The 16,624-nt window shown below is 49.9% G+C and overlaps 1 protein-coding gene and 1 pseudogene across 2 annotated transcripts; both read right to left on the reverse strand.

Moving 5' to 3' along the window:
• Positions 1 to 2,473: 2,473 nt before the first annotated feature.
• LOC306952460 (serine/threonine-protein phosphatase 2A catalytic subunit beta isoform pseudogene) lies at positions 2,474 to 3,181 on the reverse strand (annotated as a pseudogene). Its single transcript has one exon. The product of its transcript is annotated as a serine/threonine-protein phosphatase 2A catalytic subunit beta isoform pseudogene (transcript).
• A 2,360-nt stretch (positions 3,182 to 5,541) lies between these two features.
• On the reverse strand, positions 5,542 to 16,624 carry ADA (adenosine deaminase; the record flags this gene model as incomplete). Its single annotated transcript, XM_079543510.1, has 11 exons — positions 5,542 to 5,643; positions 6,644 to 6,773; positions 6,884 to 6,951; positions 7,100 to 7,201; positions 7,314 to 7,385; positions 7,784 to 7,902; positions 9,412 to 9,527; positions 10,652 to 10,795; positions 10,875 to 10,997; positions 12,444 to 12,505; positions 16,589 to 16,624. 11 exons carry the CDS (start codon positions 16,622 to 16,624, stop codon positions 5,542 to 5,544), a joined length of 1,074 nt encoding a protein of 357 aa, XP_079399636.1.

The following is a 16,624-nucleotide window of genomic DNA, read 5'->3' on the forward strand; positions in this document are numbered from 1 at the left end:
ACGAGGATGGGAGGGTGCCTGTGAGAATCAAGTGTTGTTTCTGCATTAGAATTGTATAATATTTTTATTTTATGATCTCCGCTATCATAGTTCTTTTTGGGAGTCCTTCTACTTAACTTGGGGAAGATGTCTGATAAGTTTGCATCACTTATCGTATAGACGAACCTTCCCAGGAACGCGCACTCTGTATATATGTATATATGTATATTTTGTCATACACACTGCAAGAATATCCTGCACGAGAGCAAACCAGAGAACAAGCCATGGCATGCCCGAGGAAGCGCCTGAAGAGACATTGGGAAGGCCTGCCATCATCCCCCAGTGCTCTTTGTTTAACGATGATGACTTTAAAGAAAATCACCATATCAATAGGACAAGGAGAGCACCGAGACACCTTGGAAACAACAGGATGACTGCTGACTGGCACCAGATAACCAATAAATGAACAAGTAAATAGTAAATGTAAACCTTCTGATAAGATTGTGAAGCTGGAGTACCCAGCCAGTGGGGAAACAGGGGAGGGGGCAGGCAAGGGGGAGAAAACAGGGTATAAAGGCTGTCATGATGTGTCCATAGGCGCGCTCCTACTTGCGGGAGCAAGTTTGGTTTAGAGCTGTTCTATTGATGCACCCTGAAATAAAGTCCTGACACTTTCTTTTGAGCACTGAGGTTCCCTCTCAGCATTGCCAGATATTCTATTTTGAGAAGGGCTTGTGCTCTGAGAGCATGATGAGATAACCCAATACATTTAAGCTGAATATCTGGCTCCAGGTGGGCTGCAACAGGGCTTCAGCTGGCAAGCTGAATAAAACCAGCTGTGGTTGATGCCTGATCACTCACGTCCTCAGCAGACTGTAACTGTGCTTTCCTCCCACTCCTCCCTTCTGCAGAGAGTGAAGAAGCCAGCACCTCTTCTGAGAGAGACCCTGCAGCAAGACCAAAGGAGCAAGAGAGCAAATCCTCCCCATGAGAGCGCACAGGGGGTGGGATGGGGCTGCAGGAGGGGCTTGCTGTGAACGTTAAGCAAGAATTTGTTATTGAATCTGTGGACAAAAGCCAACCAGGACCAGCAAGATGTCTGTCACATGCCTCTGCTGCAACCTTTTTGTTTCAAGAACTGCAAGATACTGCACAAGGACTGGCACCTCCAAAAGACTTCTGCTCCCATCCCTGATGACTTAGAGCAACACTGCAGTGTTTGTAGTGATATAAGCCATTCTCAAGATGCCTTAGCTGCAATTTTCCCCTATGGGAAAAAAATATTTCAGTAATAATATACATTTTCCTGTCCGAGGTACCTTCCCCCTTTGCAAATTTAGACTATTATTTATTCTGTTTCTGTAGGTTAGAGGTTTAGATGATTGTTTTCTCCACGCACTGCCCTCATCCTGCATCTCACCCCTGAGCTGGCCTCTGGACCAGGGCAGGCAGCAGCAGGCACCTGCCAGCCCTGCACCTCTGGCCAGACCCATGCAGCCCTGGGAAGGACCAAAGCACAGCCCCACGTGGATGAGCTCCACTGACAGACCCAGCAGCATCAGCATCTTTTCCTTTGGGCTTTAGCGTTTTACGGTATTGTTAAGGGGGGGAGGAGGGAGGGAGAAACATTTTGCTGTTTTGACTGTTGAAATTCAGGCTTAACTTTGCAAGCTGTTAGCTGAGATTATCTCTGGTAGGATCTCACACCATTCTTTTAGGAGACCTGTTTTGTGTTAAAGACGGTTTGATAAAACTATATAAGCTGTTGGAATAAACAACACAGCCTTTAAGTACTGAAGGTGTTCTGCCTGGATGTTTCTTCTTCCTTGGTTTTGCCTTGTGACAGATCAGGCTGCAGAAGGTAACACTAGCCCCTCATGGGCAGATTGGAATCCGTATTACAAGCAAGGACATCCACTGCCCGCATTTCCCCACCCAGGGGCCTGGCAAAGCACTGGAACAGCTGCAGCCCCACAGGCATTGCTGGGTCCTGAGCAGGGCAGGGGCTGATGTGAGGAAAGCTCCAGTGGTGACACAAGCATCTCCTCCACAACCTTGGAAAGAACTGAACACACGTTTGGGATCTGTCAGAGCAAACAACCCCATAAATAAGCAGAGAAGTTGCTGCCAGACAGAGGGCGAATTGCCCCTGGGTCTCCAAGAAGCAGTGGCCACAGGGTCAGGACAGAAATGGATGAGACAGCGACCTACACAGGAACAAGGACTTGGCAGCCTGGCGGAGGCTTCATCTGACTACAATATGACTACAATACAGCAGGCAAACTGACTGTTGGACTGATTGGTAGAGGATATATAGTGTTGTAAGGAATTCAGTCTCAAGTTGTGCTGAACGCTCTTTGTCCTCAGTATGGCACATTTTGGTCCATGAAGGGGATTATAAGTAGAGACGAACCCCGATTTCTGACAGAAACAAGTAAATATTGTTGCTCTTTAAAACACCAGGCGTACTTCCTTCTAAAAGGTTATGAGAGGTTTATAGGAAGTAGTCTGGGGTACGACGGGTGACATGAGGCTCTCCACGACGAGGTGCTGGGTCAAACTGAAGGAAGGAATATTTTAAAGTGTCATCTAGTTCCATGATAGCGGCCTGGTTCCCACAGCGGTAGCAGTAATTGGGCGCACTGAAAATGGTCACCACATTTCGGTCGTGGCACCAGTTACAACCCTCCATGACAAGTTGGTGAGCACGGGAAACCAGTGTAAGACCATTGGCATGGTTAAATGTTTCAGAAATGTCTTGCCCAAACATGTAGCCGGCACCACGTGGAGATATACCCCAGCCGCCACGATCATCTGGATCCGACCACAACAGATCACACATTGGACCCTCATGTGGAACTTCCTGCAGGCGGTCCAGAGCCCTGATATGATCCAGTGTATCTATGGATGGAGAGAGGCCACCGTGGAGACAGAATATCTGGCCATCTACTAGAGCTGTAAGCGGAAGATCATCAAACAGATCTGTGAAATACTTCCAGACATTGGCATTGCCGTATTTCTGCAGACATTCATCATAAAAGCCACACACTTGTGTAATTTGTCTGCACCAGGGAAGCTGCCAGGATACTATTACAGCTCTGTTCCCAGGCGGTGCCAAGAGCCTACCCCCTTCTACCCTTGGGGCAAACCAGCAGGTAGCTCCTGTCCTGGCTGACGGTATAATTTGGGCTTTAAGCTCCATTTATAGCTCTCCTTGCTTCCACTGAGCAGTAATTTTGTTCAGATATGCACATGAAGCAATGGAAGGGTGGTGCAGAAGGACTGCACACCACACATGACCCCCAGAAATCAAGCGGGAGCTAATCTTGAGTCTCCCTGGTCAGAAGATAGCTCTCGCCGTTATATTTAGCCAGGTCACTAGTGACCCCTCAACCCGCCCTCTGTGCCTCAGAGCACAGGCATCAGGTTCCCCTGCCACTCATCTGCCTGCACTGAGACTATAGGCACAGCATGAATCCAGCAACATCGTGACTTGCAAAGCTGCTGAGCACACAGATGCTCTGGGCCTTTGATTTCAGATGGAAATTCAGCATGCAGTAACTCCCAGAACTCTAAACTAAATGTACTAAAGGATGGGGGAGTCAATGAGAAAACAGTCCAACAGCATCACAGCCCAGGCTGCACCACTTGAGGGAGCATCAAACAGCTGTGCAAAACTCAGGAAACAGAGAGAAAACGTAAACCATTATTGATGCACATCAGAAAAAGTGAGAGCACGCAGTGACAACGCTGCTGCTTTGAAGGGTAAGAGGCATTTCTGTGATTACTGAAGAGACACATGAGGTTGGAACAACATGCATCAACAAATCCAGCTTGCAAGTCTAACAGGAGGGGTACTTTCCCTCTTCCCTGCCCTGCATTAAAGCTTTCAAGGCAAAGTAGTAACAGGAGGAGGCAGGCTGCCAAAGCACCACACCGACCCACTGACCCAAACAGGGGTGTGACAGCTCACACCAAAGAGCATGGAGGAGGGCTCCTGCCAACTCCCTTGAGCAGAAAGGCAAGAGCATCAGTTTTCATATAAATTTGTTAATTTATTAAACAGTTTCTCTCCTTGCTTGGTCCAAAAAAAGCTTGGTTCTAACAGCAACATTCTTAAATGTAATGATTTATCATTTTATTTATAAAAGTAAGAAATCCACTCTCTCCTATTTGTAGATATGCACCATGTATTTCAGAGATGAGTACTTCACTGAGAAGACAAATATGAAAGCCTAGAAAGAATGGAAACATTCCCAGCACTCAGGTGCTGCTGGCTGAGAGCGAGGCAGATGCTATACATGACCACCACAGCCCTCTGCCAAAGGCAACTTTTTGGTGTAGTATCTTTGGAGCACGCATCTTTGTAGCCACCTAAATCATGCCACACATCACACTCCCTCCTTAGGTGCATCAAGATGCTGACTGTTGGAAAATTATGGTCTCTCCTCTGGACGCATGGCTCTATTGCATATTAGCAAAGAATACTGTAACGTAATGTAAAATGGCTTAGGAATTTTGGTGCATATTTCCTTGTAAATTCTCCACCAAAATGAAGATCTGACTTCTAGCCAGTGCTGTGGTGAAGTGAGAGAAGCAATTCAGATAGAACCTGAGACAGTATTTGATATTGGGCCCAAGCTTATCCATTTACTCATTGAGTTTTAACAGTGCCTAAAGATTACGGCAAGTCAGAAAGAGCACAGAATGGCTAACGCAGGCAATCAAGCACAATTTTTGTAAGGTTCTAAACAAAGATACAAGAAGAGCAAAATGTAGTTCACAGGAATTCCCCAGGGTGAGTACACAACTGGGGAAAATCCCAGAAGGCAGATTTTGGCCCAAAATGGTAAAAGTGTTCCAACTTCCTATGCAAGTATGAGCACAGCTGAAGCACAAGGTGTGTGCTTCTGTGGCAGACACTGTAAGGCCTGAGACACAGAACTCCTTGGCTGAGGGAGGATGACAAAAAGGCTTTCTTAAACAACAACAACAAAAAAAAAAAACACCAGAAAACCTTCAGACTTGTGCACCAGTTCCCAGCTTGTTCTTCTCCTATTCTTGTTAGCACAAGCCTAACCACAGGTAAACCTCGCTGTAGCCAAACCTCCCTATCTGCATGAGTGGGAAGAAATCCTCTGCTTCCAAAGTGCTCGCATGCTTCCTCTGTGGCACACCTTTTCCCAAGAAAGGTGAAGATTAATCCTGGCCACGGTCACAGGCAGGAGTGGTTATTCCTGTACTGCAGAAAAGGGTTAAGGCATGGCAGGGGACCTCCTTCTGCTCTCATCGACTGGGCAGAAGCAGCAGAGGAAGGGAGGAGTTTGAGTCTGCATGCTCAACGGCAAGAGGAAGCTGGATGTCCATTTGGGAGACAGTTCATGGAGGTGATATGTGGGTGTGTATGATAGGAGCCTGATTGTGCTTGGTGCTGTAAGGGTTAACACTGGGTGCCAATAGAGGACACTGACCCCTGGCACCTCCTCCTGCTGCTCCCCAGCAGAGCAGAGCCAAGCACACATGAGGAAGGGGCCAGTGCTCCACGCTGGCTCTCAGGAGGCATCACGAGGTGGCAGGCACCATCCCATAGGCTTCATACAGCGTATTAAGAAGCTCCTGCTTTTCTTTCTCAGGTAAGAAGCTGGACTGAGCTGCATTGATGTTCTGGGAAGGCAGATGGAGAACAGAAGGGAGATGTTAAGACACACCAGAGATGTGGTTGTACATATCCTAATATCTCCAACCAGGCTGAGGGAAGGTGAAGCTTCTACTCCAAGATGCATTTCCACAGACTCATTTCCCAGGGCAGCTGCTCTGTCTCTCCCACTAGCAGCAATCCCAAGAGGAATGCAGCAGGCACAAGGAGGGGGTCCTTAAATACTCTGGAGTTTGTAGGAACAGGTCTAAAGAGCGTATCCTACACTACGGCTTCTCTTTGTGCCAGCCCAGCTGGTGGTGGCAGCTTGATGCATGCTGTGTGACAGCCTGGCTGCACAATGTCACCTGCTGGTCGGCCTCATGCAGGGATGTTTCTTTTGTTTGGCTTCTGCAAGGGCAGGAAAGGACAGCTGGCATCCAGGGACCCCAGCTCCAAGCTGCCCTTCAGTGCACCCTGGATTTCCTGCTTCTAAGCAAATATCCTTGCAGACAGGAGGTGGGAGTCATGAGCATAGCTCCCTTTGATATGCAGATAAGCCAGACTCCCAACACCTACCTGTCTTTCTACCTCGGGGAAGTAATTGGAAAAAATCAATGAAAAAAAACAGTTTTCTGGTTATAAGACACAAGTGACCGCACACCAAACCAGGAGTCATTTTGTTTTCTGTTTAGTTTGCAAGTGCAAAAACTGCAAGCACTTTTGTAGATGCTGAATCTTAGTAACTTTTCAGGCAGGCTTTGAAATAACCTCCCTACAATTCCAAACTGATGTAAAAAAGCAAAAGGTCCCCTCCTTCCTACTGCTCAGACCTGCTTGGCAGACCTTCCTGGACTATTGCCACCAAACACAGCCCAAGGCATCATCCATGCGATGCCTCCAGCTTCCATGCTGCATGAAGCCCTGCAGGATTTTCCATTGAAAACTCTTGGTTTATGAAGAAAAAAAAAGCTGATGTCTCTGGGCTTCACCAGGACTCCTGCAGAGCATCAGTCGAGGTCAACTCACCACTCTCTTGAAATCCTCCTCAGTGAAGTCCATGTACTCCTTCATTATGCTGTAATCCTTGTCAATGGTGGAATTGAAGATGAGGGGGTCATCGGTGTTGATAGAATAATTAGCTTGATCCTTCTTAAACCTGTAAGGGAATCGGTTCAGAACAGCAGGAAGAGCCTTGCTGCAGTGCAGCACTCGAAGCAGTCACAACTGGGTGGGGACTTTTAATTACGCATTATTTGTAAGCCTTACTGTACTACTGGGTGTTTCCTGAAGTCCGGAAGACATGCTCCAGTCAGATAGCTGGACCAGGGGCAGACCTGGTTGTGGGAGTTCAAGACAATAAAACAGGATCAGCCATGCAGACCTGAACCGCAACTGCGCGGGCAGATAGCTGCGTGCAGGCAAAGCAGCGCAGGGCCTTGCACAGGCACTCCCACCTCCCACTCTGCAGCGCCGAGGCCTCACCTCAAAGTGCATTCTGGTTCTCAGCAGCTCCCTGTACAGCTCGGGGTCCTCCAGCACGTGGTAGCCGTGGCCGATGCGCTCAGCCTTCAGGAGGTACACGGCCTGGGGAGCAGGGAGAGCAGCTGCAGCCCACGAGCACGGCAACGCCGGCATGGAAACCACTTGGGCTTCCTATGGGGCCAGCCATGGGGCTTCCACCCCGCACCCCTCCTACCTCCTTGATCATGGCAGCCGGCCCGGCTTCCCCAGCGTGGACGGTGCGATGGATGCCGCATCGCTCTGCTTCCTGCAAGGCGAGGGAGGCAACGCTTGGGTCTGACCCTGAGGGAAGGTCCCATGTGCACAGCCCCGAGGCTGGTAACCACAGGCTCACAGAATGTCAGTGGTAACACCACCAGCAGCAGGATTTTCCATCCCATGGGCACTTAAAGCTTCGGGGCAGGGGCAGGCAGTGATGGCAGCCCAGCTGTTTCACTGAGCTCCAGCCCCCCATCTGCTGAGAACCACTGGGATATAAACATGGGAACAGTGCCACTGTTAAACAAAATATTTTTAACAGCTGCAATTAATTTTTAAGCTCTCCCAGTTGTTTGTGGTCTGAATAAAGTGCTGCATGTCCCTCAGCCAGGAATAACCCTGTGGGTGTTTTCTTATCGTTGTTTTAAAGAAGCTTATTCCACAAACCTCGTAAGCCTTCTTATGATCAGAAGAAGCCTTCAGCATCTCATCCCCAGCCAGGTCTATGGCCACCACGGAGTTGTTTTGATACTTCTTGCACAGCTCTACCACCTCTGGAGACCAACCTGGACAAGACAGTACCAGTATTCAGGAGAAAGTTTTTGTATGAATCGCACCTTCAGCGTTTTCTAACCATGGGACATGTGGTGTCATGGGATAGTTCAGGTTGGGCTGCACCTCTGCACAGCAGCAATCCTGCCCCGCTGCACAGCTCCTCCAGACGTGATGATGGAAAGCAGCTGCAAAGCCTCCTGGCAAACCAACCTTTGGCAGTTTTATCTTTTTGGTATCAGTGGGAAACAGCAACAAATGGCCAACATGTCCTCGAGAGTTATCTCTGACCAAGACACAGTATACTCTCTTGAAAAGGAAATTCATCTATTAGCTGATACTGCACCTACCCTTAACGAGAGGGCCAAGAAACAAGAGATAAACTCCAGTGTTAATTATTAACAGGCACCTGCTGTGCACCTACAGCCCTGAAGTCATATGAACACGTAAGAAAATTGGTGCAAATTCATCATCTTTTATCACTGCTTTCAAACTCATCAAGTTTGAGCCGTTATTTTATTAACAACTTCAGTATGCATTATCTCTAGCTGACATTTCTGCCTCTCCCAGCAATTCCTAAGTCCCAAGGTGGCTTCAAAGGGAAAACGTTGTGCCCTGACACCACCTTTTCAGGTAGCACATGCATTAAAATGCAGACTCAGCTGTTTCCAAGAGGAACTCTTGCTGCTATGCAAACACATGATGCACGTGCTGCCCTCACCCTACAGTACTGCAGCTGCAGACACCTTGCACACAGCTTACAGCTTCCCGTTTTAGCAGCCTTTCTTCCTAGAAATCAGAAGCCCAACGGTTGAAGTTTCAAATTTTTGCTTTGGGTTCATTGAGCAAAGAGAAAAAAGCCACCCTCAAATCTTCCCTTTTCCAGGAATTTAATTTTCCATATTTGCAGGCACAAATTAGCCATATTTTTGTTAGCAAAAATGTTCATCCTATTAAACCTGATGAAAAATGTAGTAAGGATCTGAAGACATTCACAGCAAAGTTTCAGTGTCAGACAGCTATGGCCATGCAACTTGCTCCAGCTGCACTTCTCCCATGGTGAAGATGTTCATGGAACTCAGCAGCCCAACAAAACTCTGCTACTGAATAAGGTTACAACTGCCAATTTTGGGAAAAACCCTTGGTATTTGGAGCTTAAGTCTGTTCTACGTGTCGTTCCATTTAAAACCAGCAGCAAGTTAGCGGCCAGCAGGTCCCCTGTTGTTGGCTTTGGCCGTGCTGCCCTAGAGAGCTCTGGTTCTCAGGCAGGGAGCAGGGTACAGGAATCACAGTACCCCCAGGAGACTTCAGCTAGGTCTCCTGATCTGCTCCATTTTCACAATCAGCAGAGCGTTTATAGGAGCAGAGGGCCCTGACAGAGGGAAAACAGCTCATTCTCAGCACATGTAGTCCCACATCACACCTAGGGCCACATTTCTGCAGGGACCTGAACCCAGGGGATGTGTGCCGCGCCACGCGTCAGGGGAGGGGAGCAGAGCAGCGGGTGAGCTGCAATACATTACTTGGCATATGGCGCATGCAGCATAGAATAGACCTGGCTTTGATGCGGAAATCCCTTTCTCCATCCTGCAGTCCCTGATTTACGAGGTTAACAACTTCCTCTGGAGTGAGGTCTCCCCTGTGGGGAAGAAGAGATGGTGAAAGGCTGGGGAGTGCTGCGGGTGGGCAGGAGCTGCAGAGACCCACAGTGAGCAGAGCAAGGCTTCCCAGATCCTTCTCACAGTGAGCAGAGCAAGGCTTCCCAGATCCTGCTCGTAGCAACATCCAACAGCACAAAACAGATCCCCCAAGCAAACAAGCACATTTACACCTACACCACACCCTCAGTTACAAGATGTCAGGCATAAAACCATAGAGACATCTAATACAATTTAGCAAAGTGACAAGGAACAGGATTGCCAATCCCACTGGGGCACTTTTGCAGCACTAGGTGCCTTAATACCCCAGTACAACAGGCCCACGGGGTCCCTCCTACCCAGCTGAGCTGTATTTTGGCCAGTGATCTGTACAAGGGTAAAGCCAGACTTCAGTCAGCACCTTTTTTGTCCCAGAAAAAGCCATAGCAACATGTTCCGCAAGGGGCCACCAAGCCCTGATTTCTTTAGACATGTATTAGAGCACATGTGACACTGAGACAAGGGACCAGGAGATCACCAGCCCTTGCAATGCTGCCTCTCCCACCTCCAATTTACACTTTGCAAGCAGGCAGCCCCTTCATGAGCCCTGCTTCCCCTCACGTGGAGAACAGCTTCAGCCAAAAGCTCAAGCACAGCTGCTTCACACATGCAGAACTAAGTGCCTGCAGCAAGGCACACTCAAGCATGACAGCACGCCGAGGTATGAAAAGAGGAAAAACACCATGAATGGTGCTAGGAGGAGTGCCAGAGCCGGTTGCACTGGAGGAATGGGAGGACTCGGGTGACAGATGCACTGCCCAACCTGCATGGATGCTGGCTCCTTGGTGCCGGGAGCTGAGCTGTGCCAGCCAGGGAGCACAGTGGGAGCATTTACAATTAAGAATGCAATTACATTAAAAGTCATGATGAAATCTTACTAATTAACTTGCTGCAGCAGGTTCTGAAAAAAAAATAATCGTTAGTCTTCGCATCCCCCTGAGTTGCAACACTCTGCCTAAGGAGAAAGGAGGATGGGGTAGGTAAGGTGAGCTGTCTGCAACCAAACACTCCTGTCTGGGCTCCAGCCCCGTGGGATGGGATGGGATGGGATAGAGGAGTCACTCACTCGGCCTGTCCCCAGGGGATGGGCTCCACGCGGCAGTTGGCCAGCAGGTGAGGGCTGTACCGCACCTCCACGTAGATGACGCCTTCCTTCGCCTTCGTCTCCACCAGCTCATATGCGATCCTCCGCACTGCCTCGCGGTCCCCCCTGCAGGGACAGCAATGGGATCCATCACCCCTACCACCACGAGGGAGCCCAGAGGGATCCCACCAAAGTGGGTACTCACGCAATGGCGGGCATGTAGTGTTTAAATTTCTCTAGAAATAGTTTAAGCGATAGTGGTGCTTCGTAGCTGACGTGCTTCATGAGGTCATCAACGGTGCTGCCGGGGAGAGGAACCCCTCTTTTCCTGGAAATGAAGCCACATTTTACTGATGGGGAGGGTTATCACATTTTCAATCAGCCTATTCTGTACAGCAAGCACGTCTCGAGCTGGCAGAGCCGGCCGCTGTTTCTTCCCAGAAGAGATACGGCACACACTGTCCTTCCAGAGCAGATGTGGCCCTAGACCTCTGAGGGGAGCATGGCAACCCAAGGCATGAGAAAACACAGGCACTTGAAGTTACAAGCCCACAGCAATCCTCTGGAAGCAGAGCCAGGGCACAGCGCAGGCTTCCGTGTCAGCTCAACTGAAGGAGCTTGGGATTATTTTTTGGCACCTCCCAGTTCCAGAAGCAGAATTACCAAACTTCCTTAGAAAAGTCATTTCTCACAGAGGCTCCAGAGCCTGAGCAATCAGGGAGGATCACAAGGCTTGGGACCACACCAAGCACACAGGCTCTGCTGTGAGTGAGCCCATTCCTCAGCCCCATATTACAGCACCCATAGGACACCCCATGCAGGAGCACGGGGTGGCGCCGGCAGCTCTCACCCCCCAGCTCCCCTAAGCAGACGAGGTGCCCATGCCTGTCCTCCTCCAGCACCACACAGGGACAGGTCCCCAGGTGCCAGCACGCCAAGAGCCGGGGACACCGCACGCCTCCAAGCAGGCTTCCCCATCCACTGTCACCTACCCACAAATGCCAGCCTAAGTCAAGAATAATAACCAGACATTTGTATTTAATCCTCTTTCCTTCCCAGCGCTGTCAGGATGAATTACAGCCGACTGACGGACGTTTCTCTAATAGAGACAAGGCAGCAGTGACAGCTCTAGCGGCCCGCTGCCAGCAGCCACCCCACAGGAAAGCAGCCCCACCGGCACTGCTGCAGGGCCGAGCACACGCTGCTCACTTCCCCACTGAGGCAGGCAGGAAACCAGCCCCACGCTCAGCCTTCAGATGCAGTCGACACAGATTAAGCTGCTGGCACTCAGCGGGGACGGGACGCTCATCACCGCCAAGGCATCGGCTTTCCTCCCCGCAGTGCCCTTTCCACACTGCTGGCAGCTCTGGCTCAGCTCCTCCCTGCCTGCCCTGGGAGCGCTCCCTGCACAGCCCTGAGCAAAGCTGCCCCACTCCAGCGATGGCACCTGGGGACGCTCTGTAGCACTAGGCTGCTGGCGCCAGCCCTCTGGCTTTGGAACCGATGTTAAGCCAAATTTCTGAAAAACGACGTCCTCCCCAAATTAATGGAGCTGTGCTTAAGAGCTGCTTCCTGAAATCTTTCAGCTTGCCACATCCTTAATCTGTGATTATCTGCTCATGTTTGTTCACGCTGTCAGCGATCATAGCTGGAGGAAGTCTTCAGTTCCTTCTGCCTACAGCTGCAGAGCCAGGTCCTCACCCCAATTATTCAAAGCCCACCAGCTTCCCAAAGCCAAGCCATCACCTGGAGCCTTCCCCCCCCAGATACTCACTTGCCAAAGTGTAAGATTGTTTCTGGCCGAATGGCTCCATCCAGATGGATGTGAAGCTCTACCTGCAGTAACACAAAGAGACATCAGGGAGCTACTCCTGGAGCTGCAGCAAGGCCTTAAGATGGGCATGCAGTGCTAACACAGGTATGAATGCTGCTGATACAGGGACCAAGTCACAAAAACCAAATGCAAAACCATTTGAAGAACATCACTGTTAAGAAGTTCAGTTTTGATAGCCAAAGTATTGTACAAGTATTTTCTTATTCCTGATGCACATCCAGATTTAATAGATTTGGCACTCATCAACGTTAGATTAAGCAACAGCTCTTTAGAAACTTGTTGTGTTTTTCAGTAACGTAAAGCATTTTTTCAGGAACTGCCTTATCCGTACTTAGCTTGTGTGGCTTGGAAGGTTGAAAAAACAACCCTCAAACAAGCATCAGTCAACTTGATAAAAGAGTCGTAACCCAAGAACTTGGACTCTGCTTCCAAGAAACTGCTCCAGATACGATCTTAATTATTTGGCATTACCAAAGCATGTAGGCTCTGTAAAGCTACACACGGAGTCCCAAAGCAGAAGGTGCTGCACAAAGAAGTACAAGAGCTGCCCCATAGCGCTCGCAAGCTGACTTCAAAATAAGATGATTCATCTAAACTCAAGAGAAATGGGACAGTAACTCAGGTCCCTGTGAGATCATGTTTTGGAAGAAGACTCACAGAGAAGGGAAAATGAGCTTTTCCAGATAGGCAGCTGGAGCTTTGGAGGAACACAGTGAATGCAATTTGGAAGTTGAGCTGAAAAGGAAAATGTTAGCTGTAAAATTGTTCAGCTAGATCATGGTGTTTCTAGAACTGTTTGTTTTTAAGCAACAGAATAGCCATATAATAAATATTTGTGTACCAAAGGAAGACTCTGAAGCACAAAGCAGCTGTTGGGAAGGAGAGCCTCCAGACCAGCTTTGCTCACTCCAGGTCTTTCCAGTGTGGATGATGTGAGACACCACATATACTAAAACACCCAGGGAGAGACTGTCTCACCTATGCCAGCCAGGTGTGGGCCACAAACATCTGGTAAACATCTGCTTAACCAGCGGGGGGTGATCCTGCACTGCAGCCAGCCAGGGGTCACAGCCCCACCAACAGAGATATGGCTGTTACCTCTCCTACCTGACAAGAGCCCTATGGAGATGGAGATTTCCAAAGGGCACAATCTGATCTTTCCCCCTGCCCTGAGTTTCGCAATGCTGTTTGCAAGGACTAATCCTGGAAAGCATCAGATAAAGGAATGCACGATGGACATGATCTGCATCACCAGATGTGGACAGCTGGCACGTTTTCCACTCCTGAGCTCTGAATGCAATTTCAACACCACGTGAGCTCCATTCTTTGAGGTTTTCAACAGCCCCCATGACCTCCTGGTAGAGTTGCAGCCTGGGACTTGCTCACCCTGACCCAGCAAGCTTAACCTGCCCCACACATCCCTCAGATGCTCCCCGCCATCCCAACACCACACTTCCATTCAAGTGAAAGCACGCTCAGCACTGTGCATGCAATCCTCCTGCTGCTGATGCAGGCAGCTCAAGACAGCAGCAGTGCTCCTCCGCAGCACCAGCATGAGGCTTCTCACACCATGCATCTCCGCTGCCTCCTTCACCAACCCTGCAGTTTCCAGGTCTGTAGGAGGCTGCAGAGCTCCACTGCAGCTCCTTTCTTCTGTTTGTTTTGGGCAAACAAAGCCTAAGGCTTTCCCAGATAGAAGTGGGTAACGTGACCTTGCTTTAAGTCAAGGAAAGTACCCAGATAAAGATGAAAGAGTTCGCATGAGGTTGCAGGAGACGCTGCCCAAGCAAGCAGCAGCCCTGACACAGATCCACGTGTGTGGATCCCACCTCAGTGAATCCCAGCTTTGTTTGGAAGAACCTGGGCTTACTGACCAACCATGCTCAGCCCAGGACTACAGCAACTCAATAACCCCCAAGTTTGGCAGCAGAGTGACCCAAAGCCCAGATAAGCTCCAGAAACATGAGATGCCCCAATCCATGGGTGCCCTCAGAACAGAGGCTGTCAGAGCACTGTTTGCTGTTTCTATGCAAAAATAAGAAAAAATTAGATCAACAACAGCACATAATGTGCTAGAGCAGAGGGCAGCAAGATGGTTCAGCTTTAAGCTAAACAAAGAGAAGTGTTAAGGGCTCTGGTTTGGCCTCTCCCTTTGAAAACACTGCAGTATTTTCTTTGAAACTTGGTGAGATTCGAAAATAAACTCCAATGCAAACTGCAAACAAATCTGTTCCAAGTCTGATTATTTACACTTTTGTGACGAGAGGAGGAAGAGGCTCACGAGTCACTCAGTGCTTTTGGCTGCAGACACACAACAGTGCCTAGCGGGCCGTGACAGATCTGCTGGCTGCTCTGCGGCATAAAGGCAACGTCCACACGAGTGCACTTGAGGGAGCTTACATCTGAGGTGCCCATCCTTTCCTTATGATGACTGTTACTGATCCACCAAGCAGTCAGCAACAGGAGTTCAGTGCTGGAGCTGCACAGCCCTGAGGCTACAGTAGAAGGACCACTAACCTTACCTTTCCCATTTCTAGCAGACATTTATAGATTATCTAAGCACAAGTTGCAACGTTTTAAAACCTCAACAGTGACCGCCCAGGGTTATTTATCAACACATTAAAAGGTGATAACCTGAGGCCCACTTCATTGATTTCAATAACTGCATAAGCACAGCCACAATTGGTCAAAACATAAGGCAGAAAAATGTTGAGATCACCATTCCTCAGGAGATAAGGTGAATGCCAACCTCTGCAAAAAGAACAGGCCGTGCTTCCCTGCTTCCCCAGCACTGGATTTATGACAGCGTGCTGCCATGAGCTGAGCCACACGTGTCACTGCGTGGCCACACAGCTCCTGTCAGGAGCACCAGCTGAGGCTGTGCAAGAGATGCAAGGCAGCAGGGATGCAGCCTTGCCCTCACACCCCATGAAACCCAGAGGTGCTGTTGGCAGACAGATCTGCCACCACCTTAAGATGTCGGTTTGAGTCTCTAAATGAAAAACGCAGTGGACTTAGACCCAGGTGACAGGCTGCAAGAAATACCCATGCTTCCCATTCCATGCAAGCCTTTACTGCTCTTTATGGCCCACAGTAAGCAGGGGGCAAAGCTCAGCCCCACAGCGGCCAGCAGTCAGCACAGCCCAGAGAAGCACGTGGTCTGGCTCAAAGCTGCTCTGGGTGCCAGAAACGTCCCTAAAGCACAAAAGTGACAGCTCCCAATGGCATAGGGTCCTGAGGGATGAATAGAGGTGAGCAGGGCCCATTGACTGCCTTTAGACCTCACGTGAGCAGGTTGGCGGGGCTGAAAGAGACTGCCTGACTCATGAAATCCCACTGACAGCCACACAACAAAGCTGATTCGCGTGCACACACGGTGCAGGGCCTCTCTGCTCCCTCTCTTCTGCATCCCACTGCCTGTATGGAGCAAGCAGGGAGAAACACAACTGAAAGGAGAACTTAACTTGCTTCTTTCAGCCAAAACCGTGAAATCACTGGGGTTAGCTAATAGCTTTCGCCTTTAGTGGAGTTGATGAAGTGCCAACACCTCCTGGAACTGGAGCAGCCTTAACGAGCCTTTAGCCACTACCAGCTGTCAGCATTCCCGACAGCCCATGAGCAAGTTCCCTGCAGAGAAAGCACCCGGGAGGTGGTTACTGCTGAGCACACCTGCCTTATCCTCTTCCCTCTCACCTCCAACAGGTATGTTACTCAATGAGCCTATCTGCAATGCATTTACACGGCAAACAAGGAGAACAAAACAGCGGAGCAGCCTTCGATCCCAGTCACTAAGACACCATCTCACGTAAAAAGACATATTTCAGAGAGAAAAGAAGGAAACACAAGCAGAGCTCCTGCACAGGCCTCCCACCTCCCGGGCCGTCCCCTCACCGGGCTGCCAGCACGTCGCTGCCCAGAGGAGCGGCTCTGCAGGGGAACGGCGGGGCAGCCGCAGGTCGTGCCTTGAGGTGCTCCGGGGCCGCCTGACCCCGCACGGCACAGCGCCCGTCTCCCAGCGCAACGCACGGCACACAAACCCGGCGGACACGCGGCACAGCCCGGCTCGCAGCCCGGCACCGCCTCACCTTGGGCTCCCCGAAGACTCGCACTCCCCGCTCCAT

The sequence above is a fragment of the Tetrao urogallus genome (assembly GCF_951394365.1).
Source record: "Tetrao urogallus genome assembly, chromosome: 16".
NCBI classification, from domain to species: domain Eukaryota; kingdom Metazoa; phylum Chordata; class Aves; order Galliformes; family Phasianidae; genus Tetrao; species Tetrao urogallus.